The 26303-nt window shown below is 43.4% G+C and overlaps 1 protein-coding gene across 2 annotated transcripts in view; it reads left to right on the forward strand.

Annotated features, from left to right (window-relative positions):
- The window catches only part of USH1C (USH1 protein network component harmonin), a 739024-nt gene that overhangs the window by 86857 nt on the left and 625864 nt on the right, over positions 1–26303 (forward strand). For both annotated transcript variants that reach the window (XM_085648065.1, XM_085648066.1), the window contains exon 3: positions 20887–21030. In XM_085648065.1, coding sequence (XP_085504191.1) covers positions 20887–21030 — 144 coding nt within the window. The remainder of the gene's footprint in view (positions 1–20886; positions 21031–26303) is intronic.

Raw genomic sequence — 26303 nt, forward strand, 5'->3', positions numbered from 1 at the left:
CTCCTAACGTCTGGGAGGACTGTCCAACACTTCAACAACCTCACAGCATCTCCCTTAGGGTGTAGCAGCCACTCCCTGCAGCTGCAGGCACTAACCGCATTTGTCTGGTACTCCGTTTTGCTGAATACCAGGTCCACTGAGGGAGTATCTCACCAGGGGGACGTCACTGTGGTTCTAGGAGGTCAGCCCCACCTCCCCAGCCTGGTTTGAGATGCTAGATGGACCAGGACCTCTGACCTCCTGGCCAGGGACCTGCTCTCTCCCTCTACAGCTCCGCTGCTGTGCCGCTGCCTCTGCCCTGTGCAGTGCTCGGTGCTGGCAGGTGTTCGCACCATTGCCTGGACTGGGTTGTGCCCATTTTTCTGCCCCAGGGCAATTGTGCTTGTTAAGTGCCATTCTCTGTATTTTCTGTTATTGTGTGTAATTGTGCCATAATCTTTGTGCCACCCTCTGTATTTTTTGGGCCATTCTCTGCCCGTTCTTTTCCTCTTCCTGCCGTGGCTGCCTCTGTGGCCCCTCCCCCTGCTGAGCCCCACTCCCGCCTCCCAGCTGCGACTCCCTCCCCCCTGCCCTATTTAAAAGGCGGTCGCTGCACGGGAGCCCGAGCAGGACCTCTGACATCCTGGCCAGGGACTTGCTCTGCAGCTCTGCAGCTCTGCTACTCTGCTGCTGCCTCTGCCCTGTGCAGTGCTCGCTTCTGGCTGGTGTTCACGCCACTGCCTGGACTGGGTTGTGCCTGTTTTTCTGACCCTCGGTAATGGTACTTGTTTAGTGCCATTCTCTGTATTTGCTGTTATTGTGTGTTATTGTGCCATAATCTTTATACCATTCTCTGCCCATGCCCGTGATCTTCCTGCCGCTGCTACCCAAGAGGCCCCTCCCCCCTGCCGACACCCGCTCCCGCCTCCCAGCTGGGACTTCCTCCCCTCTGCCCTATTTCAATGGCGGCCACGCAGCGGACAAGCGCAACGGGTGCGTCTGTCTGCGCCTGTCCGCGACCCAACCGCGACCAGCGCCAGGGACCCTGGATCTCCGAGCATCCACCGCTACGATTGAGCAGCCCTCCTCGCACTCAACCCCGGAAGAAACAACAACTGCAAGCTGTGTTCGCCAAACACCACCCACGGCCAGTTCTCCTGTTGTCACTTTCACCAACCTCCTCATCCCCACGGACCACCCTGGAATCAGCCGCCAACACCACCAAAGTCCTGAAATGCATCCTCCTCAACGTGCGCTCCCTGCACAAACACACCATAGAGATCTGGATCCTCCTCGACACCCTCTAGCCAGATGTCACCTTTTTCACAGAAACCTGGACCAACGCCGCTTCCGCCCCTGGCATCGCCACCACCATCCCTGATGGATACAAGATCCAGTGGAAGGAACGCCTCAACCGCCCAGGAGGAGGACTTGCCATCGCACACAAGAGATCTTCGAGTCACCACCTCCACCACGAGTGATTCTGTCTCCACCACCGAACACCTTCACTTCCAGGTCCAGACCAGCCCTAGAACCACACTGTGCGGCACCCTCACCTACAGACCCCCTGGACCTCGCATGTCATTCACCACTACTATCACTGACCTCATCACACCACACACCATCGCCTCCATGGACTTCATACTCATCGGAGGCCTGAACTTCCACCTCAACAACCCCAGGGACCCCAACTCCGCCACCCTCCTGGACAACCTTGCCAACATTGGACTGAAACAGCTCATCACCACACCTACCCACAAGGCAGGACACACCTTTGACCCCATCTTCGCAGGTAGGAACAACATCTGTTTCAGCCACACCACGCAACGTCCAAGGACAGACCTCCACTGCGTATACTTCCTCATCAACAAACCCACATCGCCAAACCTGCAACCTGCCCCCCACGAAGAAACTGGAGCAAAGTCACTGACGAGCAGCTTAACTCTGCCCTCAACTGTAACGCCCCACCATGTCAACCGACGCCAACCTCGAAGCCAAAGAACTCCACAGATAGATCTCCAACTGCGCAGACGAGCTTGCAACCCTACATAATCCTGACAGACAGCACCCCAGGAAGGCCACCTGGTTCACCACCGACCTCCTAGAATCCAGATGCACCTGCAGACGTCTCGAGAAGAACTGGAGAAACAGCAAGACGTCGGAAGATCGCACCACCTACAAGAACACCATGACGGAATACCACCAACGCATCAGATTGACCAAAAGGACCTTCATCCAGAAAAAGATCCTCGCCGACTGCAGAGAGGTCGAGTAGGATCAGGGCCGTAGTGATTCCTTGGTTGAGGAAGGTGTGGATTTCGTCTGTGGTGGCGAGTAGTGCAGTCTCGGTGCTGTGGTTGCTGAAGGATCTCACGTCTCCCACCGCACACTCACCGCCAGACTCCACAACGCCGGCATACAGGGAACCGTCCTTGACTAGATCCACTCCCTCCTCACCGGCAGAATCCAAAGATGGATCTCCAACTGCGCAGACGAGCTCGCACCCCTAGTTAACCTGGAGAAACAGCAAGACGTCGGAAGATCACACCATCTACAAGAACGCCATGACGGAATACCACCAGATCGACCAAAAGCACCTTCATCCAGAACAAGATCCTCGCCAACTCCAGCAAATCCAAGGAACTATTCAGTGTCAACCAGGAATTCACCAAGCCCCCCAGTGAAACCACGGACATCACCCCATCCAAGGACCTCTGCAAAAAGTTTGGCTCCTACTTCCATCTAAAAATCAAGGGCCTCTACGACAAGTTTAATGACCGGACACCAGACTCCAAAACCACTTTCTATTCCAGCAATGCCAGCCAGCCCACCGTCTCCTCCTGGATCCCAGTCACCACCGAAGACACCATCTCGACCATGAAAGGCATCCACTCATTAGCCCTAATGGATCACAGCCCCCTGCACATCTTCAACAGAGCCGCCATTTCTCCGGAACTTCGACGCACCTTCAACACCACCTTCGGAACTGGCATCTTTTCTGACAACTGAAAATGCGCAAAAGTCAGACCCCTGCTCAAAAAGCCCTCAGCTGATCCTACGGACCTCAAGAACTACCGACCCATCTCCCTCCTCCCCTTCACAGCCAAAGTCACTGAGAAGGCCGTCAATGCCCAACTAACAAAATTCATCGAAGAAAACTCCATCCTCGACCCCTCCCAATCCAGATTCCTCTGCAACCACAGCACCAAGACCGCTCTACTCACCACCACAGACGACATACGCACCCTCCTCGACCAAGGACACACCACGGCCCTGATCCTACTCGACCTCTCTGCAGCGTTCACTACGTCTCCCACTGCACACTCACTGCCAGACTCCACAAAGCTGGCAAACAGGGAACCGCCCCCGACTAGATCCGATCCTTCCTCACTGGCGGAATCCAAAGATTAGACTGCCACCCTTCCTCTCCAAACCCACGGAAATCAATTGCAGCGTACCTTAAGGATCATCACTCAGCCCCATGCTCTTCAACATTTACATGGCCCCCCTCGCCACCATCATCAGACAGCACGGACTCAGCATAGTATCCTACGCTGACAACACCCAGCTGATCCTCTCCCTCACCAAAGACTCCTTCACCACCAAACTCAGCTTCCAGGAAGGAATGAAGGACACTGCCTCCTGGATGAGCAACAGCTGCCTGAAGCTCAACTCTGAGAAGACAGAGGTCCTCGCCCTCATACCCTCCATCTCTGCATGGGACAACACCTGGTTGCCCACTGCCCTCGGCAGCCCACCCACACCCACAGACCACACCAGAAACCTCTGTATCATGCTTGACTCTTCCCTCTTCATGACCCGACAGGTCAGAGCCGTCACCTCCACCTGCTTCAACACCCTCTTAATCCTCTGAAAGACCTTCAAATGGTTCCCCCTGAATCAAGGAAGACTGCCACCCACACACTCATAACTAGCAGACTCCTGAGAAGAGAGTAACTTTCAAGATACTCACCCATGCCTACAAATTCCTCCACAACGCCAGACCCCAATACCTCAACGAGAGAATCTCCTTCCATGTACCCAAGAGAAACCTCCGATCCGCCGACCTCGCCCTAGCCAAAACCCCGCGCATCCGCATAGCCAAAACAGGTGGAAGAGCTTTCTCCTACTTCGCTGCGAAGACCTGGAACGAGCTCCCGATAGACATCAGACGTGCCCCCTCTCTGACCATCTTCAGGAAGACACTCAAGACCTGGCTCTTCGACTGAACAGAGCTGTTTACCCCCCCCAGCACTTTGAGACCATCACAGGTGAGTAGCGCGCTTTACAATCCCCCTGATTGATTGATTGATTGATTGATAGATCCTCCAGGAGCCTCCCAGCACCAATACTCTGAGTATCAGAACATTTGTCACAACCAAGGCTTGTTGAGTGTTCAGCCTGGACACCATCGATTCCAAAGCCGACCTACAGACAAGGGACTTCAGGATCAATAAGGTCTGCACCAAGAGTTGCTCCTGCTGTCCTGTTTTCTTCCCCTCTCCTAGTCACCCAAGTAAAATGAGACCTCCAATGCAAGCGACCCACTGGACAAAACACCCCTGCGCCCGAGCCCCACGGCCCTAGATACCCTCAAGAGCCAAGCCCCTTTTGGATGCTCTTGGACTTATTCCCAAGTCCCCACTTGCAGCCTTACTTTTACAGGTACCCTTTCATTGACTTTAACTCGTAGTGCTCGAGGCTACCAACACAACCAGCACCTCTGCACTCAGACTCACCAGGGCAGATAAAACCAAACTGCTGGTGGTTTCTTGGACCTTCATCCCTAAGCAACTTAAGTCCCAAAAGTCACCCTCCAGAAACTCTTGCAAGTATATGTATGCATAGGATGACATTATGGCGTTTGATGCTCACTCCTCAAAAAACTTTGAGCATTTTACTGTTTTACTGTAAAAATCCTATCTCCGAAATTACTTACCTGATTCTGATGATCTTGGTGTCTAAAATTATATAAATGTCTGTGTTATTTTTCTAAATTGGTCTCAAATTTGAAGTTCGAAGTTGAGTGTGTGTCTCATGGTGGTTAGTCTAAATATCGAGTTTTAAATGTCGACCTACAAGTATATCGAGTTGTTAATATCGTAGGTAAAGAATATCGAAGTCAAGAATATCGATGGACAGAATATCGACCCCAAGGTAAGTATTATCGAAGTTAATACTATCGAAGTCATTAATATAGATGTAAGTAATATCGTAATGAAAAATTTCGATGTCAATAATATCGATATTTTATTAATGTAATGTATTTTAATATGTATTTTATTTGTATGTTAAAGATTATTGTAATGTATTTTAATACATTTAAAAATAAATGTTTAGAGATTAATAATTATTTAAAATATAATTTAGCGTTTTAGTATCAGAGCGGGTTGTGGGTTTATAGGGGAATAGGGTGGGAAGTAATTTAATTATAATTAATTAATTAATATATATTGTTTAATTGGTATTTATGATTAATTGTTAATTAATTACTAATTGTAAATTAAATATATTAATTGATTAATTATTAATTATTAATTATTATTAATTATTAATTATTATTATTACTTAATTATTAATTGTAAATTAATTTTATTAATTGGTTAATTATATAAGTTATAATTAGTTTAATATTAATATTTATTTATTGGTATTGTTAATTAATTAATTGCTAATTACTAATTAATTGGTGATTTAATTTTATTAAGTGATTAATTGATGATTAAATTAATTATGTGAATTTTTATGTGCAGTGGGTTGTGGGTTTATAGGGGAATAGGGTGGGATGTAATTAAATTCAAAGAATTACTGATAATTTTTATTTACTTGTAATTGATAATAATTAATTGTTAATTAATTGGTATTAGTACGTTAAATATAGTAAATATAAATAATTTAATATTTCATGTTATTTGTTGTTATTGCTAATTAATGTATTGTTAATTAATAATTAATTTGTGAATAATTGTAATTTGGTAGTTAATATGTATAAATTAGTAAATAATAAGTATATTAATTATAAAGAATGTATTATTAATTGTAAATAATAGATAAACTGATATTTAAATGTATTGTGTATTTTGTATGTGTAGTGTGTTGTGTGTTAAAGGGGGAATAGTGTGGGATGTAATTTAAAGTTATTTATATAAATATTTATTTTAAATAATTGGCATTTAAGAATAAATATTTTGTAAATTAATTATTAATATGCTATTTTTTTATAACTAATTATTTAATTGGTTAATATGTTTATAGAATCCCTATGCTATCCAGTGCTTTCCCAACTGTTTTACTATCTGGAGTAGGAATAGTAATTTTTACCCCTACGCTATCCAGCGCTTTTCCTACTGTTGCACTCTCTGGAGTTGGAATAGTAATTTTTACCCCTACGCTATCCAGCGCTCTCCCTACTGTTTCACTTACTGGAGTGGGAATAGTAATTTGTACCCCTACGCTATCCAGCGTTTTCACTACTGTTGCACTCTCTGGAGTGGGAATAGTAATGTTTACCCCTACGCTATCCAACGCTTTCCCTACTGTTGGACTCACTGGAGTGGGAATAGTAATTTTTACTCCTACGCTATCCAACGTTTTCCCTACTATTGCACTCTCTGGAGTTGGAATAGTAATTTTTTTCCCTACGCTATCCAACACTTTCCCTACTGTTGCACTCTCTGGAGTGGGAATAGTAATTTTTACCCTTACGCTATCCAACGCTTTCCCTACTATTGCACTCTCGGGAGTTGGAATAGTAATTTTTACCCCTACGCTATCCAACGCTTTCCCTACTGTTGCACTCTTTGGAGTTGGAATAGTAATTTTTACCCCTACGCTATCCAGCGCTTTCCCTACTGTTTCACTTACTGGAGTGGGAATAGTAATTTTTACCCCTACGCTATCCAGCGCTTTCCCTACTGTTTCACTTACTGGAGTGGGAATAGTAATTTGTACCCCTATGCTATCCAGCGTTTTCACTACTGTTGCACTCTCTGGAGTGGGAATAGTAATTTTTACCCCTACGCTATCCAACGCTTTCCCTACTGTTGGACTCACTGGAGTGGGAATAGTAATTTTGACTCCTACGCTATCCAACGTTTTCCCTACTATTGCACTCTCTGGAGTTGGAATAGTAATTTTTTTCCCTACGCTATCCAACACTTTCCCTACTGTTGCACTCTCTGGAGTGGGAATAGTAATTTTTACCCTTACGCTATCCAACGCTTTCCCTTCTATTGCACTCTCTGGAGTTGGAATAGTAATTTTTACCCCTACGCTATCCAACGCTTTCCCTACTGATGCACTCTTTGGAGTTGGAATAGTAATTTTTACCCCTACGCTATCCAGCGCTTTCCCTACTGTTTCACTTACTGGAGTGGGAATAGTAATTTGTACCCCTACGCTATCCAACGCTTTCCCTACTGTTGCACTCTCTGGAGTTGGAATAGTAATTTTTACCCCTACGCTATCCAGCGCTTTTCCTACTGTTGCACTCTCTGGAGTTGGAATAGTAATTTTTACCTCTACGCTATCCAGCGCTTTCCCTACTGTTTCACTTACTGGAGTGGGAATAGTAATTTGTACCCCTACGCTATCCAGCGTTTTCACTGCTGTTGCACTCTCTGGTGTGGGAATAGTAATTTTTACCCCTATGCTATGCAATGTTTTCCCTACTGTTGCACTCATTGGAGTGGGAATAGTAATTTTTACTCCTAAGCTATCCAGCGTTTTCACTACTGTTGTCTCTCTGGAGTGGGAATAGTAATTTTTACCCCCACGCTATCCAACGCTTTCCCTACTGTTGCACTCTTTGGAGTTGGAATAGTAATTTTTACCCCTACGGTATCCAACATTTTCCTTACTGTTGTTTTTGTTGGAGTTGGACTAGTAGTTTTATTGTGTCTGATATTTAATATGTTTTGTATTATTTTTGCTATTGTAATATATCATTAATAATAAAAATTATTCACATTAAAAATATTGATTATTATTTGCTATATGTAATTATTAAATATTTATTAATGTTATTGTTGTATGTGTATAGATGTATTGGTAATTTTTAAAAACATTTAATAATTTATACGTTACAGAAATTATTATTAAAATTAATTATTAAGAATATATATTATATATTATATGTATATGTTTAATTAAAGTTTTATTAAATTATATATATTAATTATACATTTTAAATATTATACAATATATTTAATTATGTTTATTTCATTTCTAAGTATAATTTGGTTTATTTTACATATATTTTTAAAGTAAAAGAAAAACGATATTTTTAATAACGATATTTTTGACATCGATATTTAATTTTCGATATTTTTGTACTTACCATGTTGTAGATAGGATGTCGATATTCTTGACATCGATATTTTTGTTGCGATATATTTGTAGGTCTATTTTCTGTCTGTCGAAATTATGTCATAGAACCGTGTCTCATTTATTGACTCTGTGTGTACAACAAATGCTCAACACTCCGCTCTGATAAGCCTAAGCTACTCGATGACACTACCACAAATAGAGCACTTTGGATTATTAAAGTAAGCCCCTGTAAACCAATAAGGGTGATCTGGACTTTTGAATGGTGTACCCCTACGTTGGTGCACTACATAAAAAAGCCATCTTCTTACATTGGTGGTTCAGCGGTGGGATACAAGACTTTGTTCCAGGCTACAGGCTCTCCTGACTACCCTCTTGGTGGCTATAGACTGTGTAGTCAGGCACACCCACTCAGGCAACTCTACAATCGCCAGATGGGACCTCTTTCCAGATTGTGTGCTGTATGCCATTGCCAAGCAGAAAACCCACAGGCATGGATGGACTCACAACTATCCTTAAGGAACTTGACCCTCCCCCCCACTTAATGGGAACCAGAGCCACTGGAAAGTGACTCTCATGGTTGTCAGCTACAATAACCTAGTGGAATGCATTAGGGACCATCCGCTTAAAGGTTATTGGTTGACATCTGACAGTTTTCATGCTGGCTCTACTGTCTTTCAGAGCTTCCACCCTCTGCCCACTGATGCTGACCCACTGCCTTTGTACCTTAGTATTATGAGGCATGTGAGCCTTTGGCACCATCTCTCTGTCACCCAGGGACACTAGGATAACTTATGTAATACCCACCATACTATCTGGGCTTATCTACTCCCCAAGGTCTACACTAGCCAGCCCTGGTCTCGGCCCACTAGTGTGAGCATGTGCCCTCTTGAGACACTTGGCATCCTCTTTGAAATTCCCAACCTGTTGGCACTTAAGAACTTAGGGGGTGCCTGTTATCTGGAAACCATTTCTTTTTCTGCTCCGGTGAAGGTTGGGGGTCCTGACATATGGAACTATTTTGGTCACCTTTGGAGAACTCTTTGTTTTTATGTCTGTCTACCCCCTCCTTCTTCTGGTGGGAACCTTGCCCACCCTTGTGTGATCCCCCCAGATACCTTATTATGGACCCTGGTGCTGAACCAGTGGTCTGCCTCCTTAGTAAGCCACCTGGTGTGAGTGAGCTTACTAACAATCAGGTGTTGGCGCAGATCTGCAAAGCAAAGACTGAACATGTGCTCTTGCAATCAAGTTATACAGCCCCTAGCAATCCTTCACATCACTGCCTTTCACCCAACGATCCAGTGCCTTCCAAATGGAATCAACACAATCCACCCAGGATTGATGGGCCAGCTTCTGGCTGTTTCTAAACTTGTGCCTATACTTTTCAGGGGTGAGGCCATATTTCCTAACAAGGGTTTTTCTTCATTGAGGTATACCTCATCCTGCCCTCCTTCTCTAGGGCTAGTATGACGTCCCTCCCTTCACTAGGGATATGCTTCCAGAGGCTAGTCCCCAATCCTCCTCAGGGATCCTATGCATCTGCAAAGCTACCTCATAACCTTCAAACCATTTGCCAGTGTTGTCCCCCACAACATAGTCAGGCACCAGACCTTTAGAAATCAGGACCCTCATGTCTCCAGAGGGCATTGTAGGTATGGTGCCATCAATATTGCTGGTCTCTGCCTGCCTAGCTCTTATGCCCAGCTCTCTGAGGGTCCTCTCATGAGCCTTTTTACGCTTCTCTGCCTCCATGGACATTTTTACCCTTGCTAAGGCCCTGTCAGCCTCTGCCTTCTCTTGCTCTGCCTCCATGGCCAGTTTCTTTTTCTCCAATATTAACTGAGCCATCTGTAGCCTAAACTCCCTTTTGAGCTTCCTTTCCACCAGATCCTCTGGGAACAGGCCCTGATAAGATTCACTGCTCTCTGCTCTGGCTGGGAGGTCCAACTCGGGAGACAAGTCATCCCCCTCAGCTGCCTGCTCCATCTCTGGTCTGGTATCCAGGTCCTCTCCTTGCTTTTTCACATCATAATTTACTTCTTGTGCTCCAACGAATGACTGGTAGACTTCTGCCCAGGCCCTCCGCGTCTTTTGGAGCTACACGTTTGTGGTTTTGCTCTTGGCTGGAAGTCCCCTCTCCTTGCAGAACTCCATAACCTGGACCATAGTGTTGTCATCCATGTTAGCCAGCTCAGACTCCATCCTTGTGGTTCCAGGCACAACATTCAAGTAGAATGAGAGGGAGCTTGGAGAAAGCAAAAAAAGCCAATAAAGAAGAAATGTAAAAGTCAAATTGGTCTCAGGCCATTTATCCGAGATTTTCAATGTAACACAAATCACTGTATGGCACTACACAAACACAAGTCCCAATCCTCACTGCTGATCACCAATGTAAGAATGTGGGTTACTGGTTGAGGGAGGTGAAATCCTACTCAAGCAGCAACTGCAATCCTTGTCAGGGTGAAGTCACAAGCAAAACCGGAAATTAACCTGTGCTCAATCCTCTGATAGCTTGGCACAGCGCAGTTAGGCAAAACTTATAGGCAATGTGTAAGGTAAAGTATTTGTGCAATACTTGGAACAGTAATGCAGTGAAAATACAACACAAAAAGAATCCCTCCCCAAATTAGAAAAATAGAGCAGATTTAATAAATAAATCAAGACCATAATGGCAAAAGTCCAATCAGTAGAACCGGAGATATGTACGTTTAAAGATTTAATTGAAAAGAGCGCCAAAAAGCAAGGGGCAGATTTACAATAACTGACGCATCCCTGCATATCACCAGGAATGCACCAGTTATTTTGCGTTACGGCAGACACCTCTTGCGCCATCATGGATGTGCTGCATTTACAATGCGGCGCACCATGGGCGCAAGAATAGACAGATGTGTGACGCATCTGCTACCGTAAAGGTGACGCATTGCTGGAGTCGCAAGCGCGACGCAGCTCCAGCAAGGCTCGGGGTGCCCCTATGCCTAACATGCTGCGTCAATCCTTACGCCTGCTTCAAGCAGGCGCAGGGTTTTGATGCAGCATGGGCGTAAAAGTGACTGAGTGAACGCCCCACCCTGCGCCGGAACGCCCAAATGTGGCGCATGGCTTTACAACGTGACGCATTTCCCTAGATGCGTCATGTTGTAAATACTCCTCAGCATGGCGCTGGCTTTGCGCCGCCGCTGCGTCACAAAAGTGACGCAACGGCGGCGCAAGTGTGGCGTACGGGGCTTGTAAATCTGCCCCTAAGTGTCAACTGTGTTTAACTGGACATGCCGGACAGGGAAAAAGTCACAAGTTCAGGCTGACCGTGATGGAGTGTGGGCCAGCTTCAGGGACCCATTTATGCCTTCTGAACACAGTACCTTAATCCTGGTTGCAAAGAAATGAGGAGTCCCATGTTGAGGATGCAGCGCGCAGCAGAGGTGATGCAAGGTCTAGGCGATGAGATGCACCACGCAACGGTGGTTCTGGAAAGCTGCGAAGTGTGATGCGATGTCCTTCCATGATGCGTCACGTTTCGGCTGTTCCGATGGGCTGAGTCGGGTAAGGCAATGGCCTTGCGTGGAAATAATTGGTGCAGCAGCAGTTTTGATGGGCTGGGATGGCTATGCAAAGTCCTTGCATTGGGAAAGTACATGCAGCAGAGGCGCTGCGTTGGCTCCAAGGGCGATGTGTCAAGCATCAATGCCAATGTGACTGTGGAGTCACTCTGGGGTCCAGGGTTTAGAGATGCAGGTCCAGTCTTTCTCATCCCGGCATGAGGGCAGCAGAGTATCAGGTCAGCACAGCAGGGCTGAATTCAGGGCAGCAGTCCAGCAGAGTGGCTTTACGTTCAGCAGCACAGCAGTCCTTCTTCCTGGCAGAGTCCGCAAGTCCAGAAATGTACTGTGGAGTTGATGTCTTATGTACAATATTCATACATTGTGCCGACTTTGAGGTGGAGGAAGCTTCTATACGTTTCCACTCCTCAGAGGTGTCAGGCATCACCTTTCTCACTGTCCTAGCCCCATCTTATCTGGGGTAACAAAAGACTAGTAACAAACCCTTTGTGCAAGTGCTCAGACAGAGCCTTTGTGATGTGCAAGTGTGGTAGGTTCAACTGTAGTGTTCCCTAGTAGGGTCCGTCCCCCTTAGCACTGCCTAATCCCCATTTACCGGGGTTGAATAATATTCAAATATAGAACATGAATGAAACATAAAGTTTTCAGTGAATAGACGATATTTTAATCGTTTTCTGTTTTTTTGATTAAATTCAACTAATTGCTTAGGTGCAGCAATGATAAGATCCATTACAGTGACAAATACAATCCACTTTCCTTTTTCTCCATCCCGAGACTGGTTTCAGGGCATCACCCTTCATCAGCCAGTCTAGCTAGCCCGGTAAATGGGGATTTGGCAGTGCTAAGGGGGACAGAAGCTACTAGGGAATGCTACAGCTGAATTGGGCATCACACTCTTTGGTCAGAGAGTGAAACCCTTCGAGCATGCTACAAACAAGCAAATTGAATACCTAAGAGAAAAAGTTGTGCGTGTTCTCCCACTTATGCAAGTGTGATAGGTGAAAGCTCCTCCCTATTGTTAACTAAGAGTGTCCCATCTTGCCAACACCTAGCTTCCTTTTGTCTCACTGCTTGAACCAAATGCACAAACACCAACTGCCAGGTGCAGCTAGTCATGTGACCCAGGATTAGGCTGCACTCACCAAAGGGTTAGGACAAGAAAATGGCAACTTTAAAAACAGGGTATTGTCAAATTGTGACCAAAAATCTGATTTTACCATTAAAGACGTTTGTTAATTACAATTCTTTAGACACCAAACTTGACCTGTCTACCTGCTCCCAATTGAAAGTTACAGCTTATTAAAAGTAGTACAGTAACTCCAATGTTATTCTATAAGAGAGACAGGCCTTGCAGTAGTGAAAAAGGAATTCAACAGTTTTTCACTACCAGGACACCTAAACCGTAAAATGACATGTCCTATTTTTTAAATACATTGCATCCTGCCTTCTGAACTTTTCAGAACTGTAGCAATGTAGCTATGGCATGAATTATGTCATAATGACTATGATATCAATGGTGGAATGTTGATGTTCAAGTTGTGGCACTTGTAATAGCAGTGCTAGTAATTTTAGGAGGCTGATGAATAAGCTGTAGGCAGATTCAATAAATAGTGACTGTAGCCACGAAGTGTGCCCATATTTTGTATCATCACAAGGGCCTACCCTAGGGGTGACTTAAATATATTAAAAAGGAAGTTTTGGGCCTGTCAAAAGGTTTATTTTGCCAGGTCCACATGGCAGTTTAAAAACTGTACACACAGGATGCAATGGCGGGCCTGATACATTTTTAAGGGGCTACTTACGTAAGTGGCACAATAAGTGATGCATGCCCACTAATAGTATTTAATTTACAGGTCCTGGGTACATGGAGTACCACTTTACTAGGGACTTACATGTAAATTAAATTTACCAATATGGTATAAGCAAATTCTACCATGTTTAAAGGAGAGAGCACAAGCACTTTAGCACTAGTAGCAGTGGTAAAGTGTGCAGAATCCTACAGTCAGCTAAAACAAAGTTAGCAAAACAAGAGGGTTGAAGGTAAAATGTTAGGAGAGAACCACGCCAGGGATGCCAGATCTAACAACAACGTTTCTGTAAAGAGTTCTGTGTGTTCTTTTTAGGGCAGTTTAACAACTTTGTGGTAAATACTGCATAATTCATTTTACGGCGATGTATTTTGGAATTCTGTATTTTTGTTTATTTAATTTTTTGGAAAATCTCTTGATTATTTATTTTGGTACTTCTTGGTGTCATTTTTGCGTTTTTTCTTTTCAATAAACGGAAGTGTTTCTTATGCCCAACCACTGTCCTTTGTGCCTCTGTGCATTAACCCATCCCAATTCCCCTTTCATTGGCTGTTACCTGCCCTTATACCATTCCATTCCTTAACCATTTCCTTTACCCACAGCAGCATTAAAATATAGTGGGGCACACAGACAAGCATACAAACACGCACACACACACACATACATACAGTCACAATCATAAACACACCCACGCAAACACACACAATTAATCGCACAGCGAGTCAGGGAGGCGTAAAATACATAAAAGTTTCACTTACCTTGCAGCACGTCCTCAATCTCTCCAGATCGTGGCTCTGATTCCTCTGAGGATGAGGTGACGTAGGAAGGCAAACTACACTTTATCCAATCCAGATGCTGCTCAGAGCAGTATCTGGATTGGCTGGAGCAGACTGCCTCAGTGCTCCAAAAGACACTGAAGCCCTGTCCCTGCTCTCCAACCCAGATGTCTAAGACAGCTAGGTTGGAAGGTTTGAATTGTGAATGTCGGTTTGGCCATAGCATGGTAGCCGACCAAATCTACATGCGCAAATTCACACTGAAGGGGCCACTCCTCATTGTTGCCAATCACTTGGCAATAATGACGCACTGGTCCCATCCCCACACACTGTTCAGCAGAAACCTGGAAAAGTAAAATGGTAATAAAAACATTTTTATTACCATTTTATTTTTCCTGCTTTCTAGCAGCAGTGTGTGGGTCTGGGGGCGACGCTCCTCCACTCGTATGGAGGCACTGCCACTGCTTACCCATATTTCACAGTTTAATGTATCCTCTCTGATTTTTTCATCCCGTTTTCTATGCATATTCTTGTACATAAAGTTATTATCCTGGCGCTGCTACTACTACTCATAGACTTATTGTCCTCCTATTAAATAATGAATTCTTCATTCCCCTTTAATCAGGAATAGCTTTGCCTATTTTTGTATTGAATTGATGCTAAAACCAACCATCGCAATCTTTTACAAAAACTAAAAAGAGTGTAATAAAGCTTCATGGACTAAAGGTAACAGGTGAAAGATGTAGGTTCACAATAATATTTACTTAAACATGAAAATAATATTAACACAGGAAGGCTTCATTATTGCCTCTTATGTCACATTAGCTTAACATAGGTATGCATGTAGTTATTCAGTTCAAGCAATCAATTAATCCTTTATTCGGTTTTTATATATTTGGAAAATAAAAAAAAACATAAAAGTACATGTTAAGAGAAGATTTACACAGGTGAAATAATTTGTAATTTAAGATATGTTCTTCTGGTAAAGAACATACGAAAAAATTCATCTACAACTATCACGATTTTCACAATTAATAAAATGCAAAAATAAAAACAATTAAGAACAGTTTAAAAAAACATCTTAAGCTATACAGCTAATAAAAGTAAGGATGATCCTGACAAATACATTTCTCAGCTTAGTCTAAATTTGGCCTTTGTCTGATAACAAACTTCAAAAATTTAGCTATGGCTTTAGCAGAGCATTCTTCATCCAGATATTAGAGGGAGAGAAATGCAATGTGACACCTTCGAAAACCCAAAGTTTTTAGAATCGGTACAAGGCAAACGTTTCCTTGGTTCACAATAAAACTTACAAAATAGGATTGTGTGGATTGTAGATTGGGCAGAGACATCATCACAAGGACATGATTGTAGATTCTTTGCCCAGTCGTTAGTTATTGGAAAAGTGACCAGACGGTGGAAAATATCCAACCTAAACCGAGTTACCAAAAATCTTTCATAGCTAGAAAGATTGAAAGTTAAGTAGGGTTGGATGGACAGAGTTGTATGAATTAATAACATATGTTGGACTGTTATTTTGCTGGCCTCGTTGGTCAGCCGCAGGTATTCTAAATGCGTCAAGCAGTGTTTTTTGAACGCTTTTCTAGAGAGTTCTGAGACTAGGATAGGAGTATGATAATATTGTGCCATATCCAAGTCATACAAAAAGTTTTTAATGTAAGCTATCCATCCAATCTTATGAGCATTCTCTAGAGAAATACAGTCCTGGATAAACCCTTGGCAGAAGATAGTTTTATTTGATATCCAAATATGGTTCCATAAGAAGAGAGGTTGGATTTTAACTAAGTCTGTCAGATAAGACAGACCCAGTTCCAAATGGCACGAATAAATCGCAGTGCCCTGAGGGACAGCGAGAAGAAACCTTAAAAAAATATTTTCAACCTTTTGTAGGGCTTCAACCTTCCCATACCCCCACACGCCGGCCCCATATGTTGCAATGGCTACACATTTAGCTTTATATATCTTGATGAGTTCAATGGGAAGCCTCATTCCCAATGTCCTCGAAAAATTTACTACCGCGACTGTTGCCCTCATAAAAAGCAATTTCCTTGACTCAATAGCCTGCCTCCAGGAACCTTTATGATCTATTAGAATTCCCAGATACGGGTATGTGTTAGTGCTCTCAAGTTTTACATTATCAATAAAGATAGCCTTAGTTTTCCTAAACCTGGAACCTGAGGACATAACAAAAGTTTTTTTAATGTTAATTTTTAGGTCCAGGTTGGCCATAAAAGTGCTGTATCTCACGAGAGCACGTTGTAATTCTAAGGGGGTGCGAGCTAAAATCACGAAGTCATCGGCATAGAGGGTCAGTATTGGGTGATTGTTGATAATAGGCAGATTCTGGCACCCTTTTACCATAGCAAAAACCAAAGGAAATGATGGACGGAGTGTTGAACATTGCAAGCACTCACCCCCAGTCAACTGATCTGGGTTTAATCCATCACCGTTCTTTAGCCCACTCTGCCACCCCAGTTCAGACATGGCCATATGCAAATCAGTCTGACCCTGTGCCTCATGGGAACAGTCCAGCCCGAACTGCCAAGCCATGTCTTCCCTGGACCGGAAACAAGCTTCCTAGGACCGGTTTCTGGCATTTCAGCCGTCTTCAGCCAGGCTTGCTTGAATCCAGTGGCAAAGTGAGCAAGGGACTCACGTCTGAGCATACCCTGCCAACTTATGGCGAACAAAGCAAAAACCAAAGGAAATGATGGACGGAGTGTTGAACATTGCAAGCACTCACCCCCAGTCAACTGATCTGGGTTTAATCCATCACCGTTCTTTAGCCCACTCTGCCACCCCAGTTCAGACATGGCCATATGCAAATCAGTCTGACCCTGTGCCTCATGGGAACAGTCCAGCCCGAACTGCCAAGCCATGTCTTCCCTGGACCGGAAACAAGCTTCCTAGGACCGGTTTCTGGCATTTCAGCCGTCTTCAGCCAGGCTTGCTTGAATCCAGTGGCAAAGTGAGCAAGGGACTCACGTCTGAGCATACCCTGCCAACTTATGGCGAACAAAGCAAAAACCGAAGGAAATGATGGACCCTTTTACCATATGCTGTTCCGGGTCATTTGTATAGAGGGTAAAAAGGAAGGGGGCCAGGACACAGCCCTGCCTAATCCCTCTCTCTACTCTAAATGACGCCGTTAGTTCCCCCCCAACACCATACCTAACTCTGGCTGTGGCATCAGAGTATAATTCATGCAAAAAATTTACAAGAGACTGGTCTACCCCCATATCCAGTAAAGTGGACCATAACTTAGTATGACTAACACAGTCGAAAGCTGCCGGCAGATCAACATACGCCATATATAAAGCCCCCCCCTTGGCATTTACGTACTTGCCCATCAAAAGAGACATATTGAGGGCTTGTTCAGTAGTACCAAGTCCTTCTCGAAACCCAAATTGAATATCTGATATAATCTTGTTATCGACCGCCCACTGTTGGAGTCGCTCTAGGATAACTCGCCCCACCACTTTCCTCAGAGAGTCCAGCTAAGAGATGGGACGGTAACAGGAAGGGGATTGGCGGTCCCCTTTTTTAAAAATGGGAACAAGAATGGATTTTGACCACGAGTCCACAAGCGCTACAGCACAGGATGCTCGTAGGACTCTGGTCAAAATTGGGATCCACAAGTCCATGTTGAATTTAAAAAGATCTATTGGGACCCCATCGGGGCCTGGAGCCTTTCCATTTTTGCTAGCCATCACTGCGAGCTCCACTTCTTTGAGCGTTATATCTAGAGCAATCGGGAATGGAGTTATTTTGGACTCAGTAATGGTTGGGACCTCTGCATTATGTGTTTCATGCCCATTATGGGGGATGCCAATAATCCGCACAAAATGCTCAACCCATAGTTGTTCATCTATCGCGACATCAATTTTGGGCTTGTCTCTATAATCTGACAAAAAAGGTGACTTTATAACCACCCAAAAAGCGGCACTATCTCTATCAGTTTAACAGCACGTGTACAAGGTCTGACACATACTTGGGCACCTGAGCATTGATTTTTTGTTTGACCCACTTGTCAACCATATGAGATCTGAATCCAATGTTGCTGACAAGACCCAGGCATGTAAAGTTCATTATTACTATTATCAAAAACATCAAAGTCATCACATCCAAGTGGAGCACGACTTCTGATATTTCTAGTAATTTGTCACTGAACTCTACCTGTAAAATCATAAAACGAGAAGTAGGTACCCAATTATTCCACTCTGCAACATCTCATGTGTTATGTCAGATTCAGTGTCATATAACGCGCTCATAAATGTACTCTGTGTAATGTGTGACACACATTATTTTAGTGTTGGCTGACATTTCATTGGCAATATGTAATTGTTTTACAATCGTGATAGCGCTCCAACATAGTCATGTTTTCCTCAAATCTTGTTACTAAAAGTTGGAAATAACAAAATTCAGTCATAAACGGAGAAAGAAGTTTGCAATGAATTGTCAATCAGCCTAGAGAAAAGCACCCGCTTGTAAAATGCCCACCCTATGGCATCCCTCCCCCATAACCCCGGGGTTGAAATGACGGATATGTGGTTGGTGGTCTCCGTGGGTCGAGTTGTATCATGACATTTGCAATTCCCCCAGCGAATCCATTCTTTGGTGGCCTCCATTTAAATGAAATCAAGTTCCTTTTAATAGAGACTTCTTATTTCTATCAGACCTTTCTATAGCTTTCTTTACATTGAATTAAGGGAAGGAAAAGCGCAGCTTCTAGAATTTTACTGCTGCACACCGTTGATCGGTTAAAAATTACACAAAGCTTAGCTGTGGTGATTTACATTATCTACTACACAGCCTGCTTCATTACCAGCTTAGACTTTTTTGTACAACAATGATTGACTACCTGATGAAACTTCAAATAGAAGCTTGCAATCTCAGTTTGTCAGGCCATTTCTCCACTCCACCAGCACGAATTTCAGATTACGCCTTAGGTATTTTGTAAAATGGCACATTATCAAACTGAGCCAACACTTGAAACAAGCATTGATAAAGCCAAAAGGTCTGGCGTTGGCTTGTAGCCATTTGGCTTTGTCATATCTTGTTTTGAGTTGTCAGTGTTTTTGTAAAACTTTGTTGATCAGGGAGCTGCTGGACCTTTGCACACATATTGGTCTCAAAAAGCAGCATTTCCATAGTAGTTTCCGGCATTGAAGCTATATAGTGCGTGGGTGTGCTGTTTGTGAAAGAATAGAGGGGCATATTTACAACGAGGCGATAAAAAATTATCGCTGCTTTAGCGGCCGTTTTCGGCCGAAAAGCGGCGATAATTTTATCGCTATATTAGCAAGGTCACGCTAACGCGTGAAACCTTGCTTTAGCGTGGGGATGTCTAACACCCAGCTTTGCATCTCTAATGAGATACAAAGAGGGCGTTCCTGACCTGACATGATATGAGAAATGTCGCTAAGCGACATTTCTCCTATCATCAAGCCCCACGCGATGAAGCATAGCGTCAGGAAATGTAGCAATAACACCTGTTATCGCTACTTTCCTAACACCTGCTTCAGGACTGACTTAGCCATGATATCCTATGGAAGGAGGATATCATGGCTAAGTTTGTGAGTCCCTATCAACAAGCTAACGTGAGATTATCGCTGGGTTTCCAGCGATAATCTCACGTTAGCCAGTTAGCGTGAGGATTTTTATCGCTATTGAGATAAGCGCTGCTAATAGCACGCTATCTCAGCGATAAAAATCCACGCTAGCCGGCGATAATTATCCTAGCGCTAAGTGCGCTTTGTGATAATTATCGCCGGTTGTTGTTGATATGCCCCACAATTCTTTCACTAACAGTGTGGCTAGCTAATGGCTGAAGAGGGATGACACATTGTCCCATGCTATATGGTGTAGTGGGCAGATTAAAAATGTGAATGATACAGCACCCTTTCAGTGAATAACAAAAAAGAGTAGCTGAAAGCACAGATAATTCGGTAAGGAAATATATATCATTATAATTTTGGCAAAATCAAAAGGTCTAAGCTAACTCCAAACCTAAAAGTATGCACTTCGGTCAGTGCTACATGAGCAAGCAGTATTCCTGATTGTTTGCAGTTATTTTCCTCTGGTTTGTAGCTCCAAACTATTAGATTGCAGCATTTCATTACAGAAAACTATGATTGTTGTTTTTATTTTGAGTTTTGCGATTTTGTCTTAGTTAAAACTGGAAATTACTACAACAAAATTTTAGAAATACTAAAATGCAATGTTTGATGCTACTTTATTTGCTTTTTCAGTGTCCTAGGTAGGTTTACTTTTGTAAGGAAATGTTGGAGACAGAAAAGTAATAATACATGATAGATACCTTCATGTAATGACTATACATTTATTTTGAAGAGGTAAACTCACTCAATTAAGCAGTTTTGTGCAGCAGCCTGATATGGTTTTCTTGACAATTTTCAGGGCTATGAATCTACCGGTGTTCGTGGGAGACTTGAAACTAGTGATTAATGATCCAACTCGTTTACCGCTGTTTGATGCTATCCGTCCCTTAATACCACTGAAGCATCAAGTTGAATATGATCAGCTCACTCCTAAAAGATCAAGGTAAGTGTTGACCTATGTGTGCGCCAGTCATTGATGAAGAACATTTTAAAGCATGTGGTGTAAGTGCAATGGCCAAATAGCAGTGAGCGAGTGCAGGGTGTATGGCGGACACCCAGGCAGTCCAGTAGTGTTTCCCCCCCAACATTTTTGTTGCAAAATCCTCCTAGAAAATGGCTAAGAATGCAAAGGCCTTTCAGCCGTTTCCGGATGGGCACTCTTATGATAGGCATTCGATTGCCTCCGAAGAACCCTCAAAGTTGTTTGGCATGCAGCCTGAAGTAAACTTTGAAAAAACTTGAGCCAAACAGGTAATTTGAATAATCTGGTAACACGATTGTGTAAAATATCCAGGGAATTGGTGCTCCTATCAATTTTCAATGTGTATAAATATATATATATTTTTTTGCTTATACTGTACTGAAATGGCAATGTTACGCCTGAGACAGCATAGCTATCTCTTAGACTACAGTGTTTACACAGGCTGAAACAGCAGAGATGCAACTCACATTGTAGAGTCCTAAAAGATTTAAGAGCAGACAGCCTTTGGGATACACCAATCTTAAAGTCTCAGACCTCAGTTTAATACAATGATAATATGACGGCATCCTGTTAGATGGCTGACTGGGAGTCTGTGTCTGACCCCTGTAGGACTAGCAAGGACTCTTGGGGTGATTTCTGTTTATTACCTCACCTTTCATCCATATATCAACAAAGTCACTGCTTCCTGCTTTTATTACCTGAAGATCGTAATAATAAATCCTTTAAAGAGGCCCATTATCCTATCATAAAAGCCATGATTGGATCTTGCTTAGACTACTCAAATGCACTTTTGCTTGGCTTACCGTCTGTTGCTCTGTAGTTATTTTGGTTGATGCAAGATATTGTGTCACGGCTACTGCTAGACCTCCTGCGATAGACGCACATCTCCGGTCACCTACTGACATGCATGGTTGTCAATAGATAAACGTCATCTTTAAAACCCTGTATATTGGTTTTAAACCCGTCTATAATCAGGGTGCTGAATTTAATAAACAAGTTCTCACCACATATTTCCCAGATAGAGCACTGTGATCTTCTATTGCACCTTTATTAAAAGTACCATGAATCAAGAAAATGAGGCAAGGGGGATGATTATTTGCCTATCAGCCCACGATTACATTAAATGCCCATCCTTTAGATCTAAAAAGGGAAAATGATCTACTGACGTTTTGATATGGCTTAAAACTTGGCTATTCTCCTTGCTATCATTGGTATTCTCATTCTGAAGTATTTCTCTAACCCAGAGCCATGACGCCCTTTGGCCACCGCATGCTCCATTAAAACAAATACAAAAATGTAATGATGGTTAAAAAGTCAGAACTGACCCTTAGCACAGGGACAGTAGGCAGCTATGAATCTTACGCAACAACAGCACCACCACTTTCATGTAATCAGGTAAAGAGTTTAGAAAAGCAGAGGTAAGCATGCTGAAAGCATCGGGTTTTAGATTCTTTAGATTACTGGCTACAAATAAACCATGTGTAATTCAAATTTTAAAAGTTTCACATGTACCATTATATGTAATAGGAAGTAGGTGAATGCCCCCCGCCCACAGCTGTGTCCAGGGATTTGAATGTAAACTATTTTACTGTCTTAATCCACTAATTGTTCTGATAAGCAGACAGAATCCTGAGAGTGTGAGAATAATGAGGTAATGAGATGTGAGAAAGGACACGTGAGAGTGAAACGCACATACTTCTATGCTTGACATTGTCTACCGTAAGCCCATTTTACATAGTGATAGTGGGAAGACACCATATACCTTGCAATACTCATCTTTTTAAATAAATGTGTGCAGTATAACAATCAATGCAAAAAAGCAATATGTTTTGTAGACACTGGAAAAATATACTTTTTCGACTTTGGGGGTTAGGCAGTAGAATAAATACCAATAAACACTGATTTCAAAAAGTTTGGAAACCCCAGAGGAAATCTGAACTGAATTGCATAACAAATAAAAACTGAAAATAGGAAAGCCTTGACATATACCAACAGGGCTTCAAACACATGTAGCAGAGCTGCTACTGCATCTGGGGAGTAACTGAACAGTTGGGAGCAGGGCCCGCATTAGAGTTGGTGATGCCTGGTGCGATATTTTTTGTTGGCACCCCTCTCCCCACACAAACTTGTTTTTTATGTTGATTGAATGTTTGTGCATAGTGCATGGATGTGTATGCATGCGTGGTGGGTGTGCATGTGTATGTACTTAGGAATGTGTGTGTGTGTGTGTGTGTGAGCGTGTGTATGTGCGTGAGAGGGTATGTGTATGTGTTTGTTGTGTGTGTCTGTGTATTTTTAACAGGGCCGGCTTCAGGGCGGTGCCACCGGTGCCACCGCACCTGGTGCTGACTGTGCATGGGGGCGCCTGTTTGCTATTTTATATTGTTTTTAAAAGCACCCGCTGCTGCGTTACTGACCTCCTACAATAAAAATATCAAGCCTACTCCATTGATTGATGCTCTTCCTGGAGGGAGAACGAAGTTTTGTCTAGTGAAAGTTTTCACTGGGGCATGTTTTGGTTCATCTTAAGGTAGTGGAGAGGGTTAATATGCCTGCTGCAGAGAATGTGTACCATGCAAATCACGAAGTGAACATAACAAATCTGTCAGGGGGTGACTGCTTTCATCCGAGACTTCCTTTTGTTACTTGCAGTTTATAAGTTGAAATGCTAACAAAAACAAAAACTGTGCGCTAATAACTGCCATCAAAGAACTGAAATGCAGACTTCAAGTATAGAATAGAGCGTATTGATTCACCCCCCCCCCCCCCGCCGGACTTTCAATATCCTAATGTTGTACAAAGTGTTGATTTGGGTAGAAATCAATTCCAATTATTAAAGAAAATCCCCCACCATGGTCTTACATTTAAATTCTGAGTTTGTGGTTGTCTAGACTAAGCCCCCCTAAACTTTCTGCCTACCAGTATGGATGACATATAAATCCTACCACTCTCTCTTATGTAATGTTTCCTATACATTGAATTACACGCATATGATTGAGTAAAGTGCTCTGACATCCTTCACTTTTATGAGTGACAGTATAAAACTAATTACAAGCATCTGAATCAGAGTGGTTATGGAGACTGTGATGGGGTGGTGGTAGTGCGGGAATCCGTTGGGCAGGTGGTCATTTGGGGCGGGGGCGCCAAAAAACATTATTGCACTGGGCGCCACCAGTGCTAAAGCCGACACAGGAGTGAAGCATTTAAGTTTAGGGTTGGAGGTTCTCTGTACTTCGCCAGTGATGCTAACTTCACTACTAGCGAAAATTCAGGCGACCCTTGGTCAAATTTGGTGAACTCACCCTCGATGATCTGAGCTCTCAGGTTTTGTGGAAACAAACCTCTGTACGCGCAAAACAAGTGTGGGGACAATACAGAACAAGCGAATTTGAACCCAGAAGTGGGCTAATCCACCTGATTCTGCAAATTCAAATATTGTAAAACATTCATTTTGTATGTCATTATATTCAAAAGTACGGGTATCGATTGACACAAAATCCTTCAGTAATCCACAAAAACATAATTCTCTTTTACACAATTTAGAAGTAATCCTATGATAGAGGACAACAGTGCTGGAAAGATTAGGCATTACTACTCACTGAAAATAAAAGTGTATGTATGCCTGTGTGTTTGTGTGTGTATGTGTGGATAATTAAAATGTTCCACCTCTCTCAAAACTCCTTCACCATCACATTGGTAGATGCTGAGTCCCAAGGCAAGGTAAGAACACTTCTCTAATCACCAACACACAACAGCAGAGCACATTTGACGCAGGATCACAACAATCTACCAACGGGGTATGAAGCGCTCTATTCTGCAACAATGCAGAAAATTAATCTGTTGCGTGTCTCTGTACACGTGAAAGAGCACCAGGCATATGCGGACATGCAACACATGAGTTTGTGTACTTTTATGCTGGTACAACATATTTTTTTGTATATCTGTGTACTTAGTAGTTTGTTTGTGTACCATTGTGGACCAGGTGCATTAACCCATGGGTTGTCCTCTTTGTAGGGAAGAACAGCTGCAGAGCTGCACAGAGATACCTGCTCTGTTCATAGAATGCGCTCAGTTGTTCTATTATCATTCCTGTAGGGCACGGCTTGTAGCTCACCACAGCACGTGTATGTATGGGGATAAGGCAGCTTCTGTCTGCCGAGCTGCTTCTCCCCATGTCTCCTTACATTTTATCCTCCGACTTCATAATTATCGCTCAGCGTGCTTAGCGTGAGGATAATTATCGCCGGCTATCGCTGGATTTTATCGCAGAGATAGCGTGCTATCAGCAACGCTTATCCAATGCGATAAAAATCCAAGCGCTAGCTGCAAAATGTGCGATTATCGCTGGAAATCCAGCGATAATCACACAAACATAGGCGATAGCTTGTTGATAGGGCAGGGCTGACTTAGACATAATATCCACCTTCCATTGGATATAATGGCTAAGTCAGATTGAAAGCAGGCGTAAGGAAAGTAGCGATAAGCACAGTTAGCGCTACTTTTCTTATCGCTAAGCAGGTTAGCGTGCAGCTTGATAATTGGAGAAATGTCGGTTAGCGAAATTTTTCACGTTATTTTAGTCAGGAACACCCACTTTGCATCTCATTAGAGATGCAAAGCTGGGCGTTAAGGTAAACGGCGTTGAGGCATGGAAATACGCGTTAGCGTGTCCTTGCTGATAGTGCGATAAAATTATCGCCGCTTTTCGTCCGAAAACGGACGCTAAAGCGGCGATAATTTTATCGCTGGGCCTTGATGCTATGCCCCCAGGTCTGTTTGCGAGTCTGGTCCTGACAAACGTCACCCCTCCAGCCCAGCACCTGGCGAGATGGCAGCAGTGCTGGTTGAGAGCCTATCACACATCACAATCATTACAACACCAACTAATCACCCACAACCTGCCTACATATAGCAATAAAAACGTTTGTATTTACCAAGTTGGTGAGTATATTTGTTGTCTTGTCCCTCAATTTGAGGAATAATAATTTGAGTAGGAGAGAGGAGCTACAAGAAAAAGATCAACTTATTTGGCATGTGCAGGGAAGCAGTTATTGTTAGATTCCACTTCTCACCTGATGTGATCGATGACATGGCTACAGACTGGGTGCAGGCTATACCTGCACATGTAAAAATAATTGCTGCACTCCACTAACAGCCCACTGGATCTCTCCAGAAGATCAGTAAAGATCCCATGGTGAATGCACTTGCAAGCTAACTATGTTGCTGTTGGCATA

Source organism: Triturus cristatus, chromosome 3_2, assembly GCF_964204655.1.
Source record: "Triturus cristatus chromosome 3_2, aTriCri1.1, whole genome shotgun sequence".
In the NCBI taxonomy this organism is placed as follows: Eukaryota; Metazoa; Chordata; class Amphibia; order Caudata; family Salamandridae; genus Triturus; species Triturus cristatus.